This window comes from Micropterus salmoides, unplaced genomic scaffold (genome assembly GCF_014851395.1).
Source record: "Micropterus salmoides isolate LMB-PRFRI ecotype aquatic unplaced genomic scaffold, ASM1485139v1 Ms_hic_scaffold_17, whole genome shotgun sequence".
Lineage (NCBI taxonomy): Eukaryota > Metazoa > Chordata > Actinopteri > Centrarchiformes > Centrarchidae > Micropterus > Micropterus salmoides.
This window is the reverse complement of record NW_024040817.1, coordinates 19,391,028-19,414,115: the sequence shown is the minus strand read 5'-3', so window position 1 is coordinate 19,414,115 and position 23,088 is coordinate 19,391,028. Positions and strand designations below refer to the sequence as shown.

The following is a 23,088-nucleotide window of genomic DNA, read 5'->3' as shown; positions in this document are numbered from 1 at the left end:
CTCTTGATTTCCATTAACGGATACATTCAAATAAATAAATGTTTAAAAAGAACAAAAGAGGGCAGATGAAAGATAAAACAAGGGAGAAGTAATAAAAGACAGATAAATACAGGCAGGAGAGAAATGAGAACGCAGAGTCAGAGACACACAGTAATACAGCGAGAATGTTCCCCTGTGGGTTTTTAACATCACTGTGTGACAAACTGCACAGAGACTCAATGTTCAAACATTATTAAACAACTCAGTGTTTTCTCTGGATGTCTCTCTGGTCAGCACACCCCCAGGTTTCGCCTAAAGAACCGCCTAAAGAACCCTCGTAAACATCCTGCTGATCAGCCCTTTAGTCAAACTCAAAGGACTTAAACATAGCATTAGTTAATTTAGAGTTTCAGGCTCTCAAATGTGTCTGTTTATGTGATAGTAAATTTTGGGGTTCTGGATGGTTGGTTGGACTGAACAAGCAATCTGAAGACATAAAATAGGGCTTTAAGAATTATCAATATATTTCACTATCTACTCACATTTCATAGACCAAACATATAGTGGTTGAAAAAGTAAGTGGAAGATGTGGTTGCAGACCTAGACTAAAGGGGTGTTATTCACAACTGCCCACATCCCCAAAACAAGCAACTGTAGTATTACAACAACACTGTGATTATTTCTTGAAAGACCTGATGTTTTATTATCATTTCATTGTATAAAATACAACATACATGATTCACAGTGGAGGAAGAAATCCATAAAACAGTGAGTAAAAATGTTTCTTGTCTCTTTTATCATTATTGTCTTTAGCCACTGTGCTGTATGTCCATACCTCAGAACATGATATTTAGTGCACAAAATAGGACATTTTAAAATATTCAGGATGTGGATCTGCAGGTGAGAACACAGTGACCAATCAGAGCCTTGTACAAAACCCATTAAATACAAACTGGGAGGTGTTATGCTGCTTGAGATTGTTTTTCAGTGTTTTGGAGGACCTTCCAACACGGGGAATGTATCCTCATCCAGGAACTCATCTATAAACTCCACCACCTCCCCCTGCAGACACAAATGAAAAAGGAAAAAGGAAAAGAGACAACTCAAGAGGGTCTGTTTTGTTTCAAGTGAATTAGCATAAATCCTCCCACGCACAGTTCTATCTGTGAGTTCTCATACCTGGCATTACTAAAGAGATTACAGTCAAGAACTGAATGGTATTTACCACATACAGCATGTAATCCTGGCTTATGTTGGGTTGCCCTGATGGCCACAGTCCTTGTGCTCCATCATAACAACTTAAAGAAATGCCAGTGTCGTGCTGCCACCCTATGGCTTCTATCATATTGCAGCCTGATAAACACAGGGCCCACATTGTACTGCAGGGTCATGTGACCAGACTGAAGAATCCAGGGTTTTTCCATAAATTACACAAGACTAGCCTATGAGAGCCGCAAATCACCTAATCCAAACTAGATGATTTTATGGGAATCACGCAGGTCTATTTATAAGGATAGACAGTAACTATTGCACCAACACATACATATATGTAAACACAGGCACGCACCTCATCGTCGCTCACCAGGCGCTGTCTGGAGAACTCCAACATTTGTAGCTGCATGGTGGTCAGATTGTAGTACCGCACTGCCTCCTGTAACACACAAGCAGGCATAACAGGTAAAATGTGCGTTAAAGTGAACCAAAGACACAAAACCAAGAAAGAACACTGTGCTAGGTCAATTTGACATGTAGTTAGACCAGGGAACATTACAGGAATAGTTTGATATTTGGTAAATACGCTTAATTGCTTTATTGTACTACTCCCCACCCGCCGGTTAGTTTAGCTTAGCACAAACACTGAAAAAGGGGGAAACAGCTACCCTGGTTCTGTCCACACAAGACGCTACAAAGCATGTTTTTAGGTGGTTCAAACGAATTAGATATAATGTGATAATTAGTGAGCTTTAGAGGTGCTTATGGTCAAACTTGGTTACCATCAGACAGAGCTAGCTGTTTTCCTTGTTTTGCTAAGGTAAGCTAACACTTTAAACTGACTGTACAGACATGAGTGTAGCATTGATCTTCTCATCTAACTGTCTAGAAGACACTAGCATTTAAACCAACTAAAGCAGTAGTTTATTTGTAACATTTTTTTAACATTTTGGGGAATGCAAGTATTTGCTTTCTTGGTTAATATAAAGCTAGAGCCAGCAACCACTTTGTTTAGCTTTACATAAAGACCGGAAACACAGGGAATCTGGCTTCACATTTACCGCACAGACATTAGTGGGATATTGATCTTCTCATCTAACGATCAGTTTCCCAAAATGTAAAACTATTCCTTTAAGGTGTTCTTAAAGATGAAAAATTGGAACAGGAACTGTGTGTTCTTCAGTGTAAGGTTTAATAAGGTTTGTAGTCATTAATATGTCTCACTGATCTGGCGAGGAAGTCCTCTTCTGTCAGTCCCCACTGGCTTTTGTGGAACTGGTAATAGGCCACGTTATTCTTCATAACTTCATCGCTGGGGTCGAAGAGCATGTAGCTGGCTGCACACGGTACTGCGTTCTTCAGGTCATTCACTGAAAACACAACAATTACAGCACTTAATACAGAGATTTTCCTTGATAAAAGTAGGAAACTCCAAAGGACAAGAGTGCTCTAGTTTCATCACTACACTTCAAAACAGTCCTACATGTACATAGTTGCAAAATTGTTAGCAATAACAAAACAACATGCTACTCACATTTGTAATAGGCGAACTGCAGATAGTGGTACATGGTGGCCACAAACTTCTCAACAATGAATCCCCCTACGACAGGTGTCAGTTCACTTTCACACCTCACTTTCCTGTCAAGGACCTCTATATAGTGATCTGTAAAGAAAGAAACAAAATCAAAGCTCAGCACTAGATTAAACTTAGCTATAACAAAAAAGGCTTAATTAAATGACAGATGTAAAAGGGGCTGTATTATCTAAGAAACAAAATGCAGTGACAGGTGGACTGGGGAGGAGGAACAGAGTCGGAACAGAGATACTGCAGATGAGACCGTTATTAACTGACCAGCTATGGAGGGGTAGAAGTCTTTAAAGTCTTTGACATCCCTGGGGCCCTCAGATGCAGCCAGACATTCATCGTAGACCTTGAAGAAGTCCCTCAGAGCCAGCTCCATGTCTGACACTGAGGTACGGAAGTTTTCTCCATTATACGCCCGCACCGCACGCACAAACAATGTCTGCAGCAACACACCCATAAAAATATCAGTCATTTAATGTTCATTTTGGGCATCACTGAAGCCTTCCACCTGGTTAAAAATCCTAGTTGATGATATTTTCAATGCAATGATTAGATTAAATGATCTGTATCTGCCCACTATTATGAGGTATTCAATGAATGGCAGTCATTTCAAAGAAGTTTTATTTTATTAATTTAACTAAAAATAGTCATAGTTATCAAATGTTGAAACTGAAAATTGATTGTTTTTAGAAAATGATATGTCCATTTAGAATTCTAATGCCAGCAACATGTTTCAAAAACTGTTAGGACAGGGTCACATTTATAACTCTCTTGCATCACCTCTTCTTTCTTCTTCTAACAACACTCTGTATTATATTATATTCTGTCTATGTTTTCCCATTCTTGGGTGATGTAGGATTTCAGCTGCTCAACAGTTCGGGGGCTCCATTGTCGTGTTTTACATTTTATCTTGCGCCAAACATTTTCAGTGGGTGACAAGTCGGGACTGCAGGCAGGCCAGTTTAGGGGACTCTTTTAATACAGAGCAATGCTGTTGTATTATGTGCCGAATGATAATAAATAAGCAAGGCCATCCCTGAAAAAGACATTGTCTACATGGCAGCATATGTTGCTCCAAAACCTCTATATATAACTTATAAGCATCAATGGTGGATTACCCATGCCATGTAAACTAATCCGTCCCCATCTCATTACAGATGTTTTTGCACTGTGCATTTACACCAAGTCGGATGGTCCCTCTTCTCTTTAGCCCCGAGGATATGGAATCCGTGATTTCCAAGCAGAATTTTAAATTTTGACTTGTCAGACCACTGGACAGTTTTTGCAATTCGACTCAGTCCATCTTAAATGAGCTAGGATGCACAAAAGGCGGCGGCATTTCTATATCTGATTTATATACAGTTTCATCTTTGCATGGTAGAGATTCAACTTGCATTTGTGGAACTGTGTTCACAGACAATGTTTTTTGGAAGTGTTCCTCAGTCCATGCAGTGATGTCCACTACAGAATCGTGTCTGTTTTTGATGCACTGCCATCTGAGGGCCCAGAGGTCACAGCCATCCAAAATTGGTTTTTGGCCATGTCCCTTTTTTCTGATATTCCAAATATTTTAATGATATTATGCACTGTAGACAATGAAATACCCACAGTCTCAATTTTACATTGAGAAACATTATTCTTAAATTGTTGCAGTATTTGCCAGTTCAGTCTTTCACAGAGCGGTGAACCCCTCTCCAGCTTTACTTCAAAAAGACTAGGGTGCTCTTTTTGTACCCAATCATGTTACTAACTTGTTGCCAGATGACCTGAATAATTGTGAGATGTTCCACCAGGTGTTTTCTTTTAGCATTGCACAACTTTTCCAGTATTTTGTTGCCACTGTCCCAGTGTTTTGAAATGTGGTGTTGCTGCCACCGAATTAGAAATAGATTTTCCAAAAACAAAAAAAATCTCCCGGTTTCAACATCTGATAAGTTGTCTTTCTGCTCATTTAAATTAAATATGAGATTTCAATGTTTTGCATGTCATCACATTTTGCTTTTATTTGCATTTTAAACAGCGTGCTAACTTTTTGGGAAACGGGGTTGTATAAAGACAACATCTGCATGAATAATCTTTTCTGTCAGGGCCAGGTTAGAAAAACTGACATGAGATAAAACATAAAAGCATATACATTTTTGTATGGTAAAAGAAGGAGGGTGGAGAAGAAACCCCTGACTCCTTATTTTGCTGGGGCCACTTCTGCCATGTAAAGGACCACTGAAGGCCCTAAATGAAGGATACTAAATGTAACGAAATCTGAAATGGAACCCAGTATAGCTGTGGCTTTAGACGCTGAAAAAGCCTTTGATAGGCTAGAGTGGCCATATTTATTTATTATTTATTTAAAGTGTTGGCCAAGTTTGGGTTTGGTCTATTATTTATTAGTTGGATTCAAACTCTATACCATAAACCCCAGGCAAAAATCAGCACCAATTGACAGGTTTCATCTACATTCCCTTTACGCAGATCAATTCGACAGGGATGCCCTTTGTCTCCTGCACTTTTTGTCTTGGCAATCGAGCCTTTAGCTGAAGCAATTAGACAAGATCCTGATATAAAGGTTTTTTCAGGTGGGTCAAACAGTTCATAAAATTACAAGTCAATTTAGATGGCCTATGGATGGTATAAAATACCTTGGGATATTTGTAGACAACAACCTCAAAAACCTGTACAAATTGAATTACCTCCCACAGCTCAGTAAGATTGAGGATGATACCAAGATGGATGGGCTTGCCTCTCACCCTGATTGGAAGAGTTAACTGTATTAAAATGAATGTACAACCGAGATTAAAATATTTGTTTTAATCCCTGCCCATTCCATTACCACAATCCTTCTTCAAAACTCTCAATAGATATATCAGACCATTTTTAAGGAATTGTAAAGTACCCCAGAAATCCATGGGAAAGCTAACATGGGACTATGGCTCAAGGGGACTTCGATTACCAAATTTTAAAATCTACTACTTGGCAGCTCAAATGAGGTTCATCTCATCCATTTTTGAGGGCAGTGACGCCCCTTCTTGGACAAAAATCAGACTGCACCCCATGAAAGAAAAGGTCTACAGTGACTTCATTTACAGTGCCTTGCGAAAGTATTCGGCCCCCTTGAACTTTTTGACCTTTTGCCACATTTCAGGCATCAAACATAAAGATATAAAACTGTAATTTTTTGTGAAGAATCAACAACAAGTGGGACACAATTATGAAGTGGAACGAAATTTATTGGATATTTCAAACTTTTTTAACAAATAAAAAACTGAAAAATTATTCAGCCCCTTTACTTTCAGTGCAGCAAACTCTCTCCAGAAGTTCAGTGAGGATCTCTGAATGATCCAATGTTGACCTAAATGACTAATGATGATAAATAGAATCCACCTGTGTGAAATCAAGTCTCCGTATAAATGCACCTGCTCTGTGATAGTCTCAGAGGTCCGTTTAAAGTGCAGAGAGCATCATGAAGAACAAGGAACACACCAGGCAGGTCCGAGATACTGTTGTGGAGAAGTTTAAAGCCGGATTTGGATACAAAAAGATTTCCCAAGCTTTTCCCAAGGAGCACTGTGCAAGCGATAATATTGAAATGGAAGGAGTATCAGACCACTGCAAATCAAGAAGACCCAGCCGTCCCTCTAAACTTTCAGCTCATACAAGGAGAAGACTGATCGGAGATGCAGCCAAGAGGCCCATGATCACTCTGGATGAACTACAGAGATCTACAGCTGAGGTGGGAGACTCTGTCCATAGGACAACAATCAGTCGTATACTGCACAAATCTGGCCTTTATGGAAGAGTGGCAAGAAGAAAGCCATTTCTTAAAGATATCCATAAAAAGTCTTGTTTAAAGTTTGCCACAAGCCACCTGGGAGACACACCAAACATGTGGAAGAAGGTGCTCTGGTCAGATGAAACCAAAATCGAACTTTTTGGCAACAATGCAAAACGTTATGTTTGGCGTAAAGCAACACAGCTCATCACCCTGAACACACCATCCCCACTGTCAAACATGGTGGTGGCAGCATCATAGTTTGGGCCTGCTTTTCTTCAGCAGGGACAGGGAAGATGGTTAAAATTGATGGGAAGATGGATGGAGCCAAATACAGGACCATTCTGGAAGAAAACCTGATGGAGTCTGCAAAAGACCTGAGACTGGGACGGAGATTTGTCTTCCAACAAGACAATGATCCAAAACATAAAGCAAAATCTACACTGGAATGGTTCACAAATAAACCTATCCAGGTGTTAGAATGGCCAAGTCAAAGTCCAGACCTGAATCCAATCGAGAATCTGTGGAAAGAACTGAAAACTGCTGTTCACAACCGCTCTCCATCCAACCTCACTGAGCTCGAGCTGTTTTGCAAGGAGGAATGGGCAAAAATTTCAGTCTCTCGATGTGCAAAACTGATAGAGACGTACCCCAAGCGACTTACAGCTGTAATCGCAGCAAAAGGTGGCGCTACAAAGTATTAACTTAAGGGGGCTGAATAATTTTGCACGCCCAATTTTTCAGTTTTTTATTTGTTAAAGTTTGAAATATCCAATAAATTTCGTTCCACTTCATGATTGTGTCCCACTTGTTGTTGGTTCTTCACAAAAAATTACAGTTTTATATCTTTATGCTTGAAGCCTGCAATGTGGCAAAAGGTCGAAAAGTTCAAGGGGGCCGAATACTTTCGCAAGACACTGTATAAACATAATTCTGGAACTGTACACAAGAGGACAGATAACCCAATATTGAGGTATCTGATAAAAAATTGGTATGAGGTTCACAAAAGTCTTGGATTGAAGGTAGGACTGTCACCTAAAACACCTTTATAGCAAAATGAAGTTATTCCAATGACTCTTGATAATAAGATTCTGGACATATGGCATCATAGGGGAATCCCAACACTTGGAGAATTGCTTTGACAAGGGACTTTTCTTGTCATTTAAGCACCTGAAGAGGAAATATAACCTGTCCAATCAAACCTTTTACTGTTATCTCCAACTAAGATCCTTTTGAGAGCTAATGTGGGTCCTGAAATGACTCTGCCTGAAAGATTTCTTTATGATGGGAACACATACAAATTTATTTCCAAAATGTATTGCCTGTTGTTGAATGATGGCCCAAAACCAGGTATGCATAAGTCTAGAATAAAATGGGAGTCAGATCTCAGTGTTGCAATTGATGAACACCTTTAGATAGAATTATGTCGCAACAGCTTGTCAACTATTATCAATGCCCGATGCAGATTTACTATATATATATATAATATATTCTACATCAACTATACCTTACCCTAGAAAAATTACACTCATTCAAATCTAACTTGTCAGAAATGTGCTTCAGATGTAATACTGAAGTTGGCTCCTTTTTGCACTGTACCTGGCGGTGTATGAAAGTTTGGCCTTTTTGGCATGATATCAGCTCCACTCTAACCAGGATCACAGGAGTTAATGTTCCTGTAGACCCTGAACCATGTTTATTTGGGAACTTTACAAGTATTCGCCGTTCTCTAAACAATGCACAACTCAAATTCATTGAAATTGCTCTATGTGTGGCTAAGAAGTGCATTGCAGTGTCATGGAAATCTGGCTCCCTTCTTCTTATTGACAGGTGGTCTGTTGAGATGAATAGCTGTATTCCCCTGGAAAAAATCACTTATTGTCTTAGGAAACGATATAACACCTTTTTGAAAATTTGGGGGGGGGGTTACTGACCTGTTTGTATGCATTATGTATATAAAACAGAAAAATAAAATATTTTTAAAAAAAAGGATACTAAATGTATCCACCTATGATGTGGCCAGCTTTGCCGATTCACCACAGGCTGCTACCACATAAGCACGCCCACATAGCCAATAATAGGAGGGTTTGTGTTTGTGTACATTCATAATGTGGGTATGGGTGTGTCTCTTGCATGCATGCAGCCTCCCCATGTTTGCTTCTTGCCTCTACGATGCCAACTAAAGAGAATCTGACTGTGTGTGTGTGTGTGTGTGTGTGTACCTCATAGGATTTGGTCTCCAGGTCTTTCAGGTGTTCTTCGGCTCCAGGCAGACTCTTGTAGTAGGCCATGTTCCTCTGCATCATCTCATCGTTTGGGTGTTTCAGCAGGAATGTGTGGGCAGCAGACACGGCCTTGGCCAGGTTGTCAGACTGGAAGAAATAACACAAACCCATATTGTAAACAGCGATTTGTTGTGCTCATCAGTAGAGGAAATAATAATTCAGGAACTACTTTTATGTGATGTGTCAGTTATCAGGTCGTTACTTATTTATTCCTTGTTTCTTCAGACTGTCACAGTATGTAGTGGTAAACTATAGTTTTATATTGTGCCATTGTGCTAAGGAGTTACCATTACTTTAGAAGACCAGTTATGTACACCCCCCAACCAATGTTACACTTTATATGTATACATACATGTGTATACAGTATGTACCATATATTGTATATATATATGACACAACTGCACAACCTTAAAAATATTGATTCAAATCTAAACTAGTTCCCACAGTAGTTCCTTGTAGAGGTGACCAGTAGAAATGTCCTCATTATTAGTGTTATTACTTCTTAATAGGGAGGACAAGAAATCACAAGTACACAGGTAAAAGGTTCAGGATCTCCCCTCTTGCAGAGCCGGAGGGGGGCCCAGGCGTGCATCCGTGGCACGCAGCTGACGTCAGAACGCATTATAGGAAAAGTCAGTGAAAAACTAGAGTAAAAATCATCTTATATTTATCATCACAACGTAAATTAATACATGTAGACCCATACAAGTCCTCTATATGTTCGACTTGGATGGGTAATTTGGCCCCCCTGATGACCCCACATTCAAAATATTTACTTACTTTGAAGTAGGCGTACTGTAGGTATTTGTACGGCTCTCTCCTCTCAAACTCTTCTATGGTGTCCCGGCTGGGCATGGTCTGTCTGAAAGCGGGCAGCCCCTGTTTGCAGCGCTTCAGGCACTGCGCCCTCTTCATAACGTTACCAAACGCCCGCAGCTCTGGAAACTCCGCAAACTTCTGCTCGTCGTCCAGCCTCACGGAGCTGCAGTTGAGGTTGCAGAAGGCCTCGCTGTCCCGCAGCAACCGGTACAGCCGCAAAGACACCTCCATGTAGTCCACCGTGTCCTTCCACTTCTCCCCGGTGTACTGGTCCAGTGCGTATTTGTAAGCGGACTCCAGAGGCATCAGCTCATTCCTGGGGAAACTCCTGAAGCTGTATTTTTCATACTGAGAGTTCACAGTAGAGATGGACAATGCGATTAATAGCGCAGAGAAAAGTTGGGAAGAAGTGGAGGGTGCCATTTTTAAGTTTGATAAACGGTGGAGGGGCTGGCTGGGTTGATCCAGGACTTTCGGTGTGCGTGGGTCTTTAGGACCGCCTTAAGATCCACCACGTATCCGGACAAAGCCTCCCCTCCCCCGGGCGCAGGGCTGGAACAGTCGCCCCGGCGGGTGGGGGCTGCTGGAGCTGCTCCTCCCACTAAATCACACAAGTAAATCACTGCTGTTGTTCTGTCCAAATACAGTACAAGTAAAAACTTGACAGAGACTAGATCTTATATAATGTTGCCAAACATCATGAGGGAGAATTTCATGTTGGCTAGTTTTTATATAAAGTGGACGGACTTTTTACTATTTTTAATTCAAGACTGAATAACATATAGGCCTACACATGAAATACCTCTCTTTAAAGTTAAAAACTGTTTTCTCTCGTCACTAATTAAACTCCCGGTGAGAGTGGAGTGTCCCTCCCCCTCCAACTGCCACGTAGAGACATTCCTGTCTGGTCTACCCCCTTCCAAAGGGCTTGAACCCCACCAACATAACAGTGTAATATATAACATCGTCTAAGAGCAAACTCTATGCATCCTGCTCATTGTTAACATTTGACTCCATTTCAGGGGCGTAGGTCATCTAGATGTTTGCATTACTCTGATTTAGAGTGAGGGGGATGTGTCTGCAGTTGTGTGGAGACCCCTACGTTACCACGTTGACACATACCAGAGGCTGCACTGCGCAAGAGCAATACGTGGTGCCCAAAACGATCCCATTCAATCCCCAGAGTACGTCAAGTCAGTCAGAAAGAAGCAGGTTGAGACAGGAAATATGGATTGTAATTTCAACATAAAAGTGCAATTGGCTACTTAAAATGTCTTTGTATTTCTTTGTGTCTCAGACATACATCACAGTATATGTTTTCATCCTTATTTATTTGAGTTTTATGAATAAAAAATTGCGCTTAGGTCATCAGTTGAGGTTTTATCTTCAAAGTATAACCGGATGTTGTGCGTTTTTTCTCTGTCTTGACACGTGATCGTTCCTGCCCTGGGACCGGGGGCAGGGCTTCTAAATTGGGAGTAGAGGAAACCAAAGTTCTGGAGAACAGGCAACGCACACACATACAGGCCGTATCCGCAGTTACCTGCAACGTCATAGAGTTTATCAGTAGAGAAAATGATCCAGTGCGTGCAGGGGATGCTGTTTTTGTCGGTGCTGGTGGCGTTCGCCGCCTGCAACGCTCCTCCGGTACCGTTAGACGACATCTTCATTGAGAAAACTTTCGTGCCAGAGCAGTGTGTGCGCGCAGTCAAAGTGGGGGATTATGTCAGGTATCACTACATTGGCACGTTTCCGGACGGCACGAAGTTCGACTCCAGGTGAGTACCACGCCAAGAATTAGCCTACTTTATTTTCACTTTAGTCTCTCCGTGCAGAGGCGATCGGGAGCACGACACGAGCGCGATGCGTAAAAGGGCGCGTTTAGTGGTTCGCCCCTGTTAGCCACGCAGGCAGGCAGGCAGGCTGACTAACATGCTTAATCCAAGGGCTCCTAAACCTTTTCATATTAGCGACCCCCACAGGGTTGAGGCCTACACATATGACCCATATTTCATTCGAGATTTTGCTATTAGATGATACTTTATATATCAATATTAGTCCACTTGATCTCACTGGGTTCATAAAAACCTGTGGACCAAGTCCTCATGCGTAATGTTGAAACTGCTTCCAGGACCTCTGAAAGTCCCCTGGACGCCACTTTGGGAACCACTGAGCAAGTCAACAGTAATAAAAGTGTGCCTTGCAAAGTGGTCGACTTTCCAGGGCCCCCAGAAACCTAAGTCTTTGTGTCTCGTTTTTTTTGGTCATTTAAAGAACTGCACATTGGTTAAAGAATTTGAACTACTGAAGTTCAGTAAGGCAGGTCCTCCAGTATTAGCTAAATTTGGACTCTGTCTTGTAGAGAAGCCATGTGCTCACTTATAACTAAATAGTCATTTTAATCTGGCCATTTGATACATCTTATATTTCTTATAGCCTATTTTAGAAAAAGTCCCAGGTCCTATCTGTTTGATACCGTAATTTGCTCGACGTCCTCCCAAATCCATATTCTTCATGTGTTATAATCTATTCATAACTTTGATATCATCATTGCCTACATTGTAATTCTACTCAGTTGGTCTGTTCTGTACACACAATGTCTGTCCATTCAGGGAGAGGGATCCCTTCTCTGTTGCTCTTCATGAGGTTTCTTTCATTGTTTCCCCATTAAAAGGTTTTTTGGGGGAAACCTGTAGCCAGGGAGCATAGGAAACTTAGTTTGTTTTAGGGTATTATTACATTTGTAGTTGGAGCAATGCAGAGAATTCATGTAATACAGGCATTTGCATCTTCACAGGTATAAAAGTAATGTGTTTATGTGTGTCTGTTTCAGTTATGACCGTGGCAGCACCTATAACGTGTTTGTTGGCAAGAAGCAGCTGATCCAAGGGATGGACAAAGCTCTGGTGGGGATGTGTGTCAATGAGAGAAGTCTGGTCAAGATCCCACCTCACCTCGCCTACGGAAAACAGGGATATGGTGTGTATATTTATGTCTTTTAAACTTCTTGTCATATTAGCACATCCCTTTGCAGCATTATGACACTGACTGACAATATAACATTTTCTCCACTGAGTTTTAGGACAGGCCAGTGTTTATTCCTCAGGGGAGTCGTTATAAATACACAGATGACTAAGTACACAGTTGGCACTCTTCTCTATAACAATGAGAGAATTTGGTGGGACTTTGGCAGCAACACAGGGCACAAAAATTATAGCAGAAAGTAGCGTAATGTGTTGTATTGGAGTCAACCGAAGCAGAGAGGAAGTGGGATGTTCCCAAGCATCCATGTTGAATGATGTCACAGGGACATCACAAACCAGGATGCTCTCGCAAATGCGCAAATGCGAGAGCATCAGCAGCAGGACGAGAAACTTTCTAGATCTTGAACTCCGCATGAACATAAAGAGGGTTTGTGTCAGAAAATGTTGCTATATTTGCATATGATTGTAGTGATGAAAAAAATGTCGAGGCTCTGTTTACATGTAGAGACCTGTGTGCTATTTGTGTGTTGTGTGTGCATGGCATAGTTAGATATTGGGGGAGAGAGAAAGTGGAGACAGGGGGGCATGTGTGGACAGGTAAAAGCTGAGGCTGTGTCCTTATTAGAGGGAACATCAGAGAGAAAGAAGAAAATAGATTCAAAGCGGAAAGAGACCTGCCAGCTCATCAGTAGTAAGGACTTAATGGCTGACACCGACACAGTCCTCCTCCCATCTCCTTAATATGGAAGATTTTATCTTCATCAATCATGTTTAAATATATTTAAAGGATTCATTTAATTAAAATATTTGCACCCACGTCTCAAAATGCCTCAGGTCTCTGAACATGAACAACACACACATCCTGAGAAAAAAACCAACTGATGTAAATTTATATTTGTAATGCAGCAGTTTAATGAACATCTTCTCAACCATATCAACTCCAAAGCATTAAATCTCTTACGGAGAATATTGGTAGTTCTGACTCATCATCACCTACTTGTAAGAGAGAACTTGCATGGAGAAGGGAAGGTAGTCTTAAAGGGTCAACATTTCAACAACACTTATATCATTGTGAGATCAGTGTTTAGCTTCTGAGCTTCATGGGGTCAACATTTTGTAAAAAGAAGAAACATTAAAGTTGTTTGGATCCATAAAGTCCTTTACTTGATTTCCAGGTGAGTGTGGAAGTTGTCTTTCCTATTAAACTTAATAACAAATGAGTATCAGTGTGACCACTCAGTGTGACCTAAATGTGGTTTCTCTAACAGTGATAGCTTGTGGCCAGATTGTAAAACAAGATTACAAAGAGGAATGAGCAGGGAGGGAGCATAGAGACGAGACAATATGATTGCAACTAACGATTATTTTCATTGTTGATTAATCTGCTCATATTTTACAGTTTTATCTGACCAATAGTCCAAAACTCAAAAGATATTCAGCAAGAATAAAAGCATCCAATGTTTGTGAAGCTGAAACCAAGAAATATGACTGAAATGATTATTATATATATATATTAATCAACTAATCATGTCAATGGAAAATAAACCATAATACATAAAATTGCAGACAGAATGAACCCCTAACTTGTCCAAATAATAATAATAATAATAATTGTAATAGTTTGATTTCTATAGCACTTTCAATAAAGCTTTCAAAGTGCTTTATAGCAATAAATGTAAAACAGACAAGTTGAATAAAAATTGATATCACGCAAAGTGGTTTACAATCAATCAATAAAACAAGTCAATATGCAAATGAGGGGAATTTAATTACGCGCCACACGGTGAAACTTTTTTGTAGAAACGTGTCTTAAGAAGTGAGATAAAACCAGTAACAGACTCTGCGAGCCTGATCTCCTCTGGAGTGCAGGGGCCATGTCTCCTTTGGTTAATGTAACCATAATAATCAATCAGCCAACAACTATTCACAATATAATTAAACAGGACACAGATACCAAGAACCTGTTTGAAAGGAATGACTTGCTTTTCCCTCCTCTTCAGGTGACATCATCCCCCCTGATTCCATCCTCCACTTTGATGTCCTGCTGCTGGACGTTTGGAACCCGGAGGACGGCGTCCAGATCAACACCTACCACCTGCCGTCTGTCTGCTCCAGGAAGGTGGAGGTGTCTGACTTCATTCGCTACCACTATAATGGCACCCTTCTGGACGGGACGCTGTTTGATTCCAGGTTTGTTGTTGTGTATAATCCCTCATTCACACACAAGACATTCACACCAACTTGCAGACAAATGAGTAACCTCTCTCCTCCATCCTTGCCTGTAGCCACACCCGTATGCGTACCTATGACACTTATGTTGGGATTGGGTGGCTGATTGCCGGTATGGATCAGGGCCTCCTGGGAATGTGTGTTGGAGAGAGACGCATCATCACTATGCCTCCTTCACTTGGATATGGAGAGAATGGAGATGGTGAGTACAGTTTCTCTATTATTATGTGTTTCCTTGAGTCTGATTAGATTTCTGTGAGTGACTTCAAGCCCCTAAAAGCTTCTACTGCTTTGAGAAAAACAAGAGATTAATAATTATTACGGTTAAAAAGCAGCGGGTGCTGTAGTTGCCCACAAGTAGCTCAAGGTGGCAGTACAGTACATTACAGACATATGCAGTTAAACTGTACATCTCATCTTGTTTTACCCTTTCAGTCTTGACAGAGATAGAGAATGTTGACTTCTTATTGTCCCAAACTTTAACCCTGAACAATTTATTTGCAAAAACTGCAACTTTTTACCTTATAAACTTTGATAAATATAATTTTCATGATAGATTTTATCTTTATTTTCCAGCCAAATGCACTTTTCTAAGGTAGTTTAATTCCTCAAGTCCAATTTTCTTCTTGCTCACCAGGAAATCAGGAAGAGGTTTTCATTTTATACTCCTTCAGCACACCCCAAAGCTCACGACAAGCTTTGACCTCTGTAAAGTAATAGTTCAGTATTTAATATGGTTACTCACTTTCTGTGCAGAGTTGAATTAAAAAGATCGATACCACTCTGTTTGTATGACAGATATGGAGCTAAAGTCAGCAGCCAGTTAGCTTAGCATAAATACTGGAAACAGAGGGAGAGTGTCAACAACACGTAAACAACATAAATTAGGCCATACCTTTAATGCTAGATATCAGAAAAGTTTAAATAACAATACATAAATAACAATATAAATAAATGTCTCTTTGCTTTTTATAAGGTTCCCTACCGTCACATTTACATTATTTGTACTGAAGTTCTATCGTGGCAATTTTGCAAATCCACTCTTTTCAAAGAGGTAACCACCATTGATGAACTGTTGATGCAGATGCAGGTACAGAGCCAATGAGGAAGTCTCAAAGGTTGCCAGACAGAGAGAGGCCTTACGCCTCTGCCTATATCAGGAATTAAAGTCGTGAGAGTTTACCTGATTTTGTAACCTGTACCAGTATAGTAAATTGGAATTTAAATACATCTTAAGACTATGTGTTTGATAGGGAATGGGATCATTAAAAGCTTGAGGGTTGTGTCCCAGCGTTCACTAGTAGTACTGGCTAGGTTGGGATGATTTTTTTTAACGCAGTCAGTGATTGTACATTTGAGGACAGTTGATCCATATTCTCAGTTGTGTTCAAGTGCTCAAAATAAAATGCAATTATTTCACTGTATATTCCCTTCAGTCAATCAAAAATTTGTGGATATAGTAATTGAGGTTTTAGTATTTCTCTACCTACGTATGTACATTTATCCTCTTTTTCTATTAAAAAAGGTAAACAAGACAAAGGTATAATAGTTAGCAGTACACGCACCGATGAATTTTTCACCTCTTTTATACCTTGGAAAGGTCTTCTTGTGTCTCCTTCTGTTTATGCTCCCTTTGGACAATGTTTCTTATCAGCTGGTTCTCCCACAGGACATTTTTTATGACATTTGTCAATATTCCCTCGATACAGAATACATAGTAGAAATTAAACATGCAGCATGCAGTACAGGTATTCAAACACAGCTATACATGTATGTCTAATCTGTAGTTTCCCTTACAGTTGAATTATCCTGGTCATGGTCAAGAAGAAGAATATTTCTGTTGTTCTTCTCATCTAATCTCCTTTACTTTTAAAATGTAAGCAGTTACCCCATCCTGATTAGGAGCAGTGGGCTGCAGGCAGGGGTACAGGGCCTTGCTCAGGGGGATCTTCGCCAAGTCCCCACGGCCTGAGCTAACGATGCCACCTTTAAAAATCTGCGTCTCCGGAGCCACCTTATAATGGTCACCACACCTGCCTGCCTCCTTTCTTGTCCTCAACCGTTCTTCTTCTCCTCCCCTCCAGGTAGTGACATCCCAGGACAGGCGTCTCTGGTGTTTGACGTTGTACTTCTGGACCTCCACAACCCCAGAGATAGTATCTCAGTGACCAATCAGAAGGTGCCCAAGACCTGCACAAGGAAAACCGTCGCTGGAGACTTTGTACGCTACCACTACAATGGAAGCCTCCTTGATGGAACATTTTTTGATTCCAGGTATGTGTCAATGTTCAATATTCATCATGTTAACCACACCCAAAGACTCAAATCTTTGGATTATCAATAAAAATTAAAGTTTAAAAAGTTGTTCCTTAAGTAGCCTCTGGGTGGAAGCATCACTCTGTGCACTGAAGACCTATTGAAAGATGAATCGAAACTTAAGACACACAATTGGAAATTTCCTGTTTCCATTTTGTAATACTGCAGCCTCTGAATAGTTATGAAACTTCTTTCTTCTTGTGCTGCTACTCACATCAGAGGGTAAATTCATTTGCTGTAACTCTTTGGGAGAGACTGGTTGACTGACAAGCAGACATGATGTACACTACCCTAAAAAAATTCTAAAAAGAAACTAAAAATGAATGTATTTAAAATTGTTTTCCAAAATCATAGGTTGATGAATATTAAAGATTGTATTTTCATTTTAATGTATATTATTGTATATGCCAAATACAGAAATTCACTACAATGTGTACTGTACAATATACTCAAGTCTAATAATTTATAATACATAGTGAAATATACTGATACTTTCCAGTAATGGTAACAAAATGAAACAGTGCTGCAAATATGTTTGTTTTATCCTGAGTATAGCTTTAGATAATCTCTGTAAGGTTGACAAAAAATATAAAATGTATTGTTATCTTTCTGAAGAAAAGGAAACCTAACAGCAACGTTGATAATTTGCAGCTCAGGAAGTTACTAAACACCAGTCGGACCTTTTACATCATTGCAGCTGTTGCAGCCTTGTGGGTTTGGCCTTGAAGCCTTTCTTGTTATCTGCTTTCTTTTTTTTTTTTAGCACATTCTGTACAGACGTGAAGGGCTCAGGAAATCCCCCCATGTCTCTTCTATACTCTTAGCAGGAATGTGAAGTTCTTGATATTGTAATTTGCCACCACACTGTGCGTTTGTGTAATCAAAAAACACAAATGCATGCTCCAAAACAACAGCTGGTTGCAACACAAGCACAGTGGTTTTTGGGGTAAGATTTTCTCTGAACCTGCTCCCTGCAACCGACTCATTTTGTATTGCATAGTCATCTCTTTAAGGTGCTCAGGTGCACTCTTCCGTGCACTGCCCAAAACCCCTGTAGGCCTATATGTCATTAAATTACAACTGACTTTATATTGTGAAAAAAAAAACCTATAAATTTCCAGCTTGACTGTGATGTCTTTCTCTATGGGGCAGTTTAATAATTCTCTCCGTTGTCCACAGCTACTCTCGTAATCGTACTTATGACACCTATGTGGGTCGAGGCTACGTGATTGCCGGCATGGATGAGGGTCTGATTGGAGTCTGTGTGGGAGAGAAACGCACCATCACCATCCCCCCACATCTCGGCTATGGAGAGGAGGGCACAGGTGCGTGTAATGCTTGGATACCCTTATCTGTGTAACAAAAGTGTTCTCTCACCGGTGTCTGCAGTATTTATGTATTTATTTTTTCTTTATTTTGTTCCCCCTTTACCATGTCTCTCTCAGGCTCTAAGATCCCTGGTTCAGCTGTGCTGGTGTTTGACATTGACATCATCGACTTCCACAACCCGTCAGACAGCACTGACGTCACTGTCACGTACAAGCCAGAAGAGTGTGATAAGCAAACCAAAAAGGGAGACTTTATCAAATATCACTACAACGCTTCTCTGATGGACGGCACACCCATCGACTCCACGTGAGTAAACATCTTTGAGACGCTTCAGGGCCTCCTCCACGAGATACCATTATAACTAAGGGATGCTACATTGTATTTTCTTAAAAACCAATACATACAATCTATAGCAATTTTCCAAAACTGACACACCTTGGTTACATAGCACATGCATATATTTTTTATGGCATATATTAATACACAACAATATCTCAATTACAGCCAAATACATCACCGTGCTGGTGGCGCTAGAGAAAAAAATCAGGGGATGACCAAATTGATTTGGATTCATCCTCTGGGGACCATGAATGTCTGTACAAAATGTTCTGCCAACCATCAAATAGATGTTGAGATTTTTTTACTGAATAAGTAAAAACCTTGACCTGCTGGTGCCACAAAGTAATGTGAATGTATCCTCTAGGGACCTTAAATATCTGTAGCAAATTTCAATGTTCTGGTGGCGCTAAAGGAAAATTCAGGGAGTCATAAAAGTAATTAGGATTCATCCTCTGGATATTATGAATATCTATGAATATCTGGACTGACTGAACATTGTGGAAAAAGACAAACACATGGGGTCCACCGGTACCAGCGGCATCCATATGATATGAGTCAGTTTCTTACTTGACGAGTCCAAGTGCTTTATCCTCAGTATCTTTAACACAACGTAAGCACCGTAGTAATCATACCTGTTTGGTGAATTAACAATCTGCTGTCTGCTTCAGGAGTATACATCTCTTGTATGTTTTGTAGTCCTGCACAGGATGAGAAAATAGTGTCTATAAAGAGAGAGAAAGGCGTATATTAATTTCTTCTTCATATGCCTGTTACTCTATTATTAGTCTATATTAATAGTGCACAACATTTCATTTCCTCTGCAAGTGCACTCTGTCTTTCTTTCTTCATTTAAAATACACCTTATATTCTTATTAGTGGCACCATACAGCCCTGTATGGTTTGCATCAAAATTTTAGTTGAGTTAACTTTACAAGAGCCAGTCAGGGTGTGTGTATCCAGCTGTTAATAAAATGAATAAATAATAAAATTTTACTTTCACAGGACAAGTTTCAACACAGCATACTAATAAAACCATAATATAGTACATGAAAACAAATTTAGATACACAGAATATCATACGTATGAAAATAAGCTAATCTTCAAGAATGCCTTGAACATCTTGAAATGTCCTTGACACCAGTTGCACTCATCAAAACCTTCACTTCCTGGATTCAAACCAAGCTTTGGCCTCTCACCCACTGAAACACTTGATACAATGCAGACATGCATTAAATCCTGTGACAAAGAAACAAAATCTTTTAAATTAAACCTCTTACATTCTCACATAGCAAACCTTTGAAATGAGTAAGTTAATGATTTGAAATGAAAATTTTGTATATGAAAACACAAAATCAGTGACAAAAATGCTGTAGCACCGACTTGGCAAAAAGAAAATATGTGTTAAAGAACCTTGCAAGAAGCAACACCATATGTGTGCTTGTTTAAGAATAATCACTTATTTCTTATGTCTCAATTTGTTTCAGGTATAATTATGGAAAGACATACAACATTGTCCTGGGAGCCAACCAGGTCGTCCCAGGGATGGAGGACGGACTGATGGACATGTGTGTGGGAGAGAAAAGGCACCTTGTTATTCCTCCTCACCTGGGCTATGGTGAGAGGGGAGTCAGTAAGTTACACGCACACACACAATTTAGTGCAGTAATAATAACAGAGGATATATTTGGTGGTGGGCTTTCTGATGCATGTACCTATGAGTGTAGTCATGTGAAAATGGACAGGTGTCTAAGAACTCTTACTGGAGAGGTATTCTTTAATGTGTGATGGTTTTAACCCTCCTCTGTCCAGCCACTAAAATAAATAATTATAAAATCAAAAGGACTCAGAGGGTAGACATCTCCTCCAACTCTGTGTATAAACACTTTATTACCAAATGAGATTGAGCATCAAAGCTAGTTCAGTAGTTCCCTAAACTCCTCACTGGTGGTCCATATTTATTTAATTAAATATTATTTTATACAGCACCAAATCATAAAAGAAGTTGTCTCAGGACACTTTTCATATAGAGCAGGTCTAGACCGTACACAAGGAAAATCTCCCTTTTAAAACGCATAATCCTAGACTCCCCTCAACCGGTTAAATATTTCTTTATCTATAATATATATGTACTTCATCTCCAGCTAAAGTTGTTTGTTTGCGTTGGTGTGTAGCTGGCGAGGTTCCAGGGAGCGCCGTGCTGGTGTTCGATGTCGACCTGGTAGAAATGGAAGAAGGACTTCCTGAAGGCTACATGTTCATCTGGAACGACGATGTGTCACCTGACCTCTTCTCTGAGATGGACAAAGACAAGAACGAGCAGGTGGAGCCCTCTGAGGTACGTGATAACTTGCTGTAATATTTTTAACGCAATAATGCACATTGGAAACATTAGCCCTTCTTGTTACGGTCCACGTATCCTTAATTTATCTTATTTGATCTCTCCTTTCTTTCCATAGTTTACCGACTACATCATACGGCAGGTGAACGAGGGTAAAGGCCGCCTGGCCCCTGGCTTCGATCCTTATCGCATAATTGACAACATGTTCTCCAACCAGGACCGTGATGGAGACGGAAAGATCACAGAGACAGAGTTCAAACTTAAAGCGGATGAAGCCGCCTCTCATGACGAGCTATGACGGGACTGAGTGTAAAACTCAGATCAGGGTGTAGGCTGAAGGGTCAGACAGTGGGGGGTTGTTATACATATGTGGGTGGTAGCCTAGAAAAAGATGTGCTTGTATGTGTAAAGTAAGCCAGTGTGGAGTGAGAAATGTGCTGAGAGATTTTATTTTTATTTTATTTTGAAGACTTAGATGATGGTCAAAGGGCATCTTGTCCTTTAAGTGCCAAATGAGTCAGAGAAGAAAGAAGGACAATTTAGGAATAAGAAGATTTTGAAAAATAAATGGTCAAAAGAAAACAAATAATTTGAGTATTATAATGACAGTGAATTACGTTTTTTTTTTTACCTCCTCTCCCATCAAGTTCTTGTCTTGTTTTATTTGGCATTTGTTTTATTTTGAAGGGTACAAAAGCACTGGTGTGAGAGAACAAATCAAATCTCTCTTCCTGATTTCTACGTTCAACACTCCATGACTTTTCTTTTCAATGGGTATCAGCTTGTCTGTGAAGTACCTGACCGTCTTCCAGCAGCAACGAATCGGTCATCACTTACTGTAAAAACATTCTGATGGAGAGAAGTTACATTTTGAGATACCACTCATTTATCAATGAAAGTAAGTGAGCGCTTTAAGTTATAATAACATTTTATTTGCATAGTTTACAGCTGACAACTTCCTCTGATTTACTTAAATGTCAGGAATTCTTCTGTGTTTTCTTCACTTCAGATCATCCAAAATACTTTCAGTGACTTCAGTCAACTAGTTGTTTCATTGCTTGTTTTTGTCTTCATCCAAATGTCCTGATTACAATTTAAGACTTTGTGTGTGAGTGTGTGTGTGTGTGTGTGTGTGCGAGCGGGTGCGAGAGAGAGAAAAGTGTGTGTGAATGTCGTTTTTGTTTTACTTTTTCATTAAGGAGAATACTGAGCCTTGATGATGACAATGTCAACACAAAGTTTTATTTCATTAAATGACCGACCTGACCTAAACATATGCCTAGACTGTGTCTGTTCTTTTGTCCTTGAATCTGTGTCTGTTTGCCTTAGACACTTCTTCTCCTTTGGCAAAACCTAGCACTTACATTACCCACAGTGCAACCGACTGCCAACAGTTCAGTTGGACATTCGGTGTTGTATGCTAGTAGCAGCTTATGTAGCCTCAAGCTGCGAGCCTCATGCAGAGATGAGGAGTGAGCTACAAAGGTATTTGTTTTTCATTTTCAGACTTGTAATCAACAGCCCCAACTGAAGTCAATTCAAGTGATGTCACATGAGCCAATTTATCAGACTTCACTCATTTCCCTCTGGAGCCACAAAATGCCTTTTACAACTTTTTTTGTGCTCCCAATGCCTCCAAACAGACTTTGATTTATAGCAAAGTCTGTTTGGAGGCATCTGTGCTCTGCTCAAGGCCAGATGTCTGATTTTGCACAAGGTGGTAGACGGCTGACCCAGCTGAATCTTTTTTGTTGTGCACTCCTCTTTTCGTTTCTATCTTCCTTTAATGTAACACACAGCGGGACAAATCACAAACAGAGATTATTTTGATGAATAACAGTCTAGTTTTTTTCCTCCTGTTAAAAGATGGAAGGAATATTAAAAGCTAAATATATTTTTTAAAAGTT

General features: G+C 40.0%; 2 protein-coding genes across 2 annotated transcripts; one reads left to right on the top strand and one right to left on the bottom strand.

Annotated features, from left to right (window-relative positions):
* Nucleotides 1–655: 655 nt before the first annotated feature.
* Nucleotides 656–10,179, bottom strand: LOC119907243 (cartilage associated protein). Its single transcript, XM_038724984.1, has 7 exons — nucleotides 9,608–10,179; nucleotides 8,765–8,914; nucleotides 3,044–3,215; nucleotides 2,726–2,854; nucleotides 2,416–2,561; nucleotides 1,547–1,630; nucleotides 656–1,041 (listed from the first exon to the last, which is right to left on the bottom strand). Exons 1-7 carry the CDS (start codon nucleotides 10,067–10,069, stop codon nucleotides 964–966), a joined length of 1,221 nt encoding a protein of 406 aa, XP_038580912.1. The 5' UTR covers nucleotides 10,070–10,179; the 3' UTR covers nucleotides 656–963.
* A 946-nt stretch (nucleotides 10,180–11,125) lies between these two features.
* fkbp9 (FKBP prolyl isomerase 9) lies at nucleotides 11,126–22,457 on the top strand. Its single transcript, XM_038724974.1, has 10 exons — nucleotides 11,126–11,424; nucleotides 12,480–12,625; nucleotides 14,631–14,820; nucleotides 14,916–15,061; nucleotides 16,944–17,133; nucleotides 18,355–18,500; nucleotides 18,621–18,810; nucleotides 20,328–20,473; nucleotides 21,015–21,178; nucleotides 21,300–22,457. The coding sequence occupies exons 1-10, from the start codon at nucleotides 11,222–11,224 to the stop codon at nucleotides 21,477–21,479; spliced, it is 1,701 nt and encodes a 566-aa protein (XP_038580902.1). The 5' UTR covers nucleotides 11,126–11,221; the 3' UTR covers nucleotides 21,480–22,457.
* The last annotated feature ends 631 nt before the right edge of the window (nucleotides 22,458–23,088 follow it).

What these genes read in the sequence shown, in the direction of transcription:
- LOC119907243 (XM_038724984.1), bottom strand. Translation starts at nt 10,069, where the DNA reads ATGGCACCCTCCACTTCTTCCCAACTTTTCTCTGCGCTATTAATCGCA. An exon ending in TACAGTACGCCTACTTCAAA is followed by an intron (nt 8,915 to 9,607) that starts GTAAGTAAATAT and finishes TATTTCTTCCAG; the next exon opens with TCTGACAACCTGGCCAAGGC. An exon ending in AGGACTTCCTCGCCAGATCA is followed by an intron (nt 1,631 to 2,415) that starts GTGAGACATATT and finishes TGTGTGTTACAG; the next exon opens with GAGGCAGTGCGGTACTACAA.
- fkbp9 (XM_038724974.1), top strand. Translation starts at nt 11,222, where the DNA reads ATGATCCAGTGCGTGCAGGGGATGCTGTTTTTGTCGGTGCTGGTGGCG. An exon ending in GGCACGAAGTTCGACTCCAG is followed by an intron (nt 11,425 to 12,479) that starts GTGAGTACCACG and finishes TGTCTGTTTCAG; the next exon opens with TTATGACCGTGGCAGCACCT. An exon ending in AGCAGGTGGAGCCCTCTGAG is followed by an intron (nt 21,179 to 21,299) that starts GTACGTGATAAC and finishes TTCTTTCCATAG; the next exon opens with TTTACCGACTACATCATACG.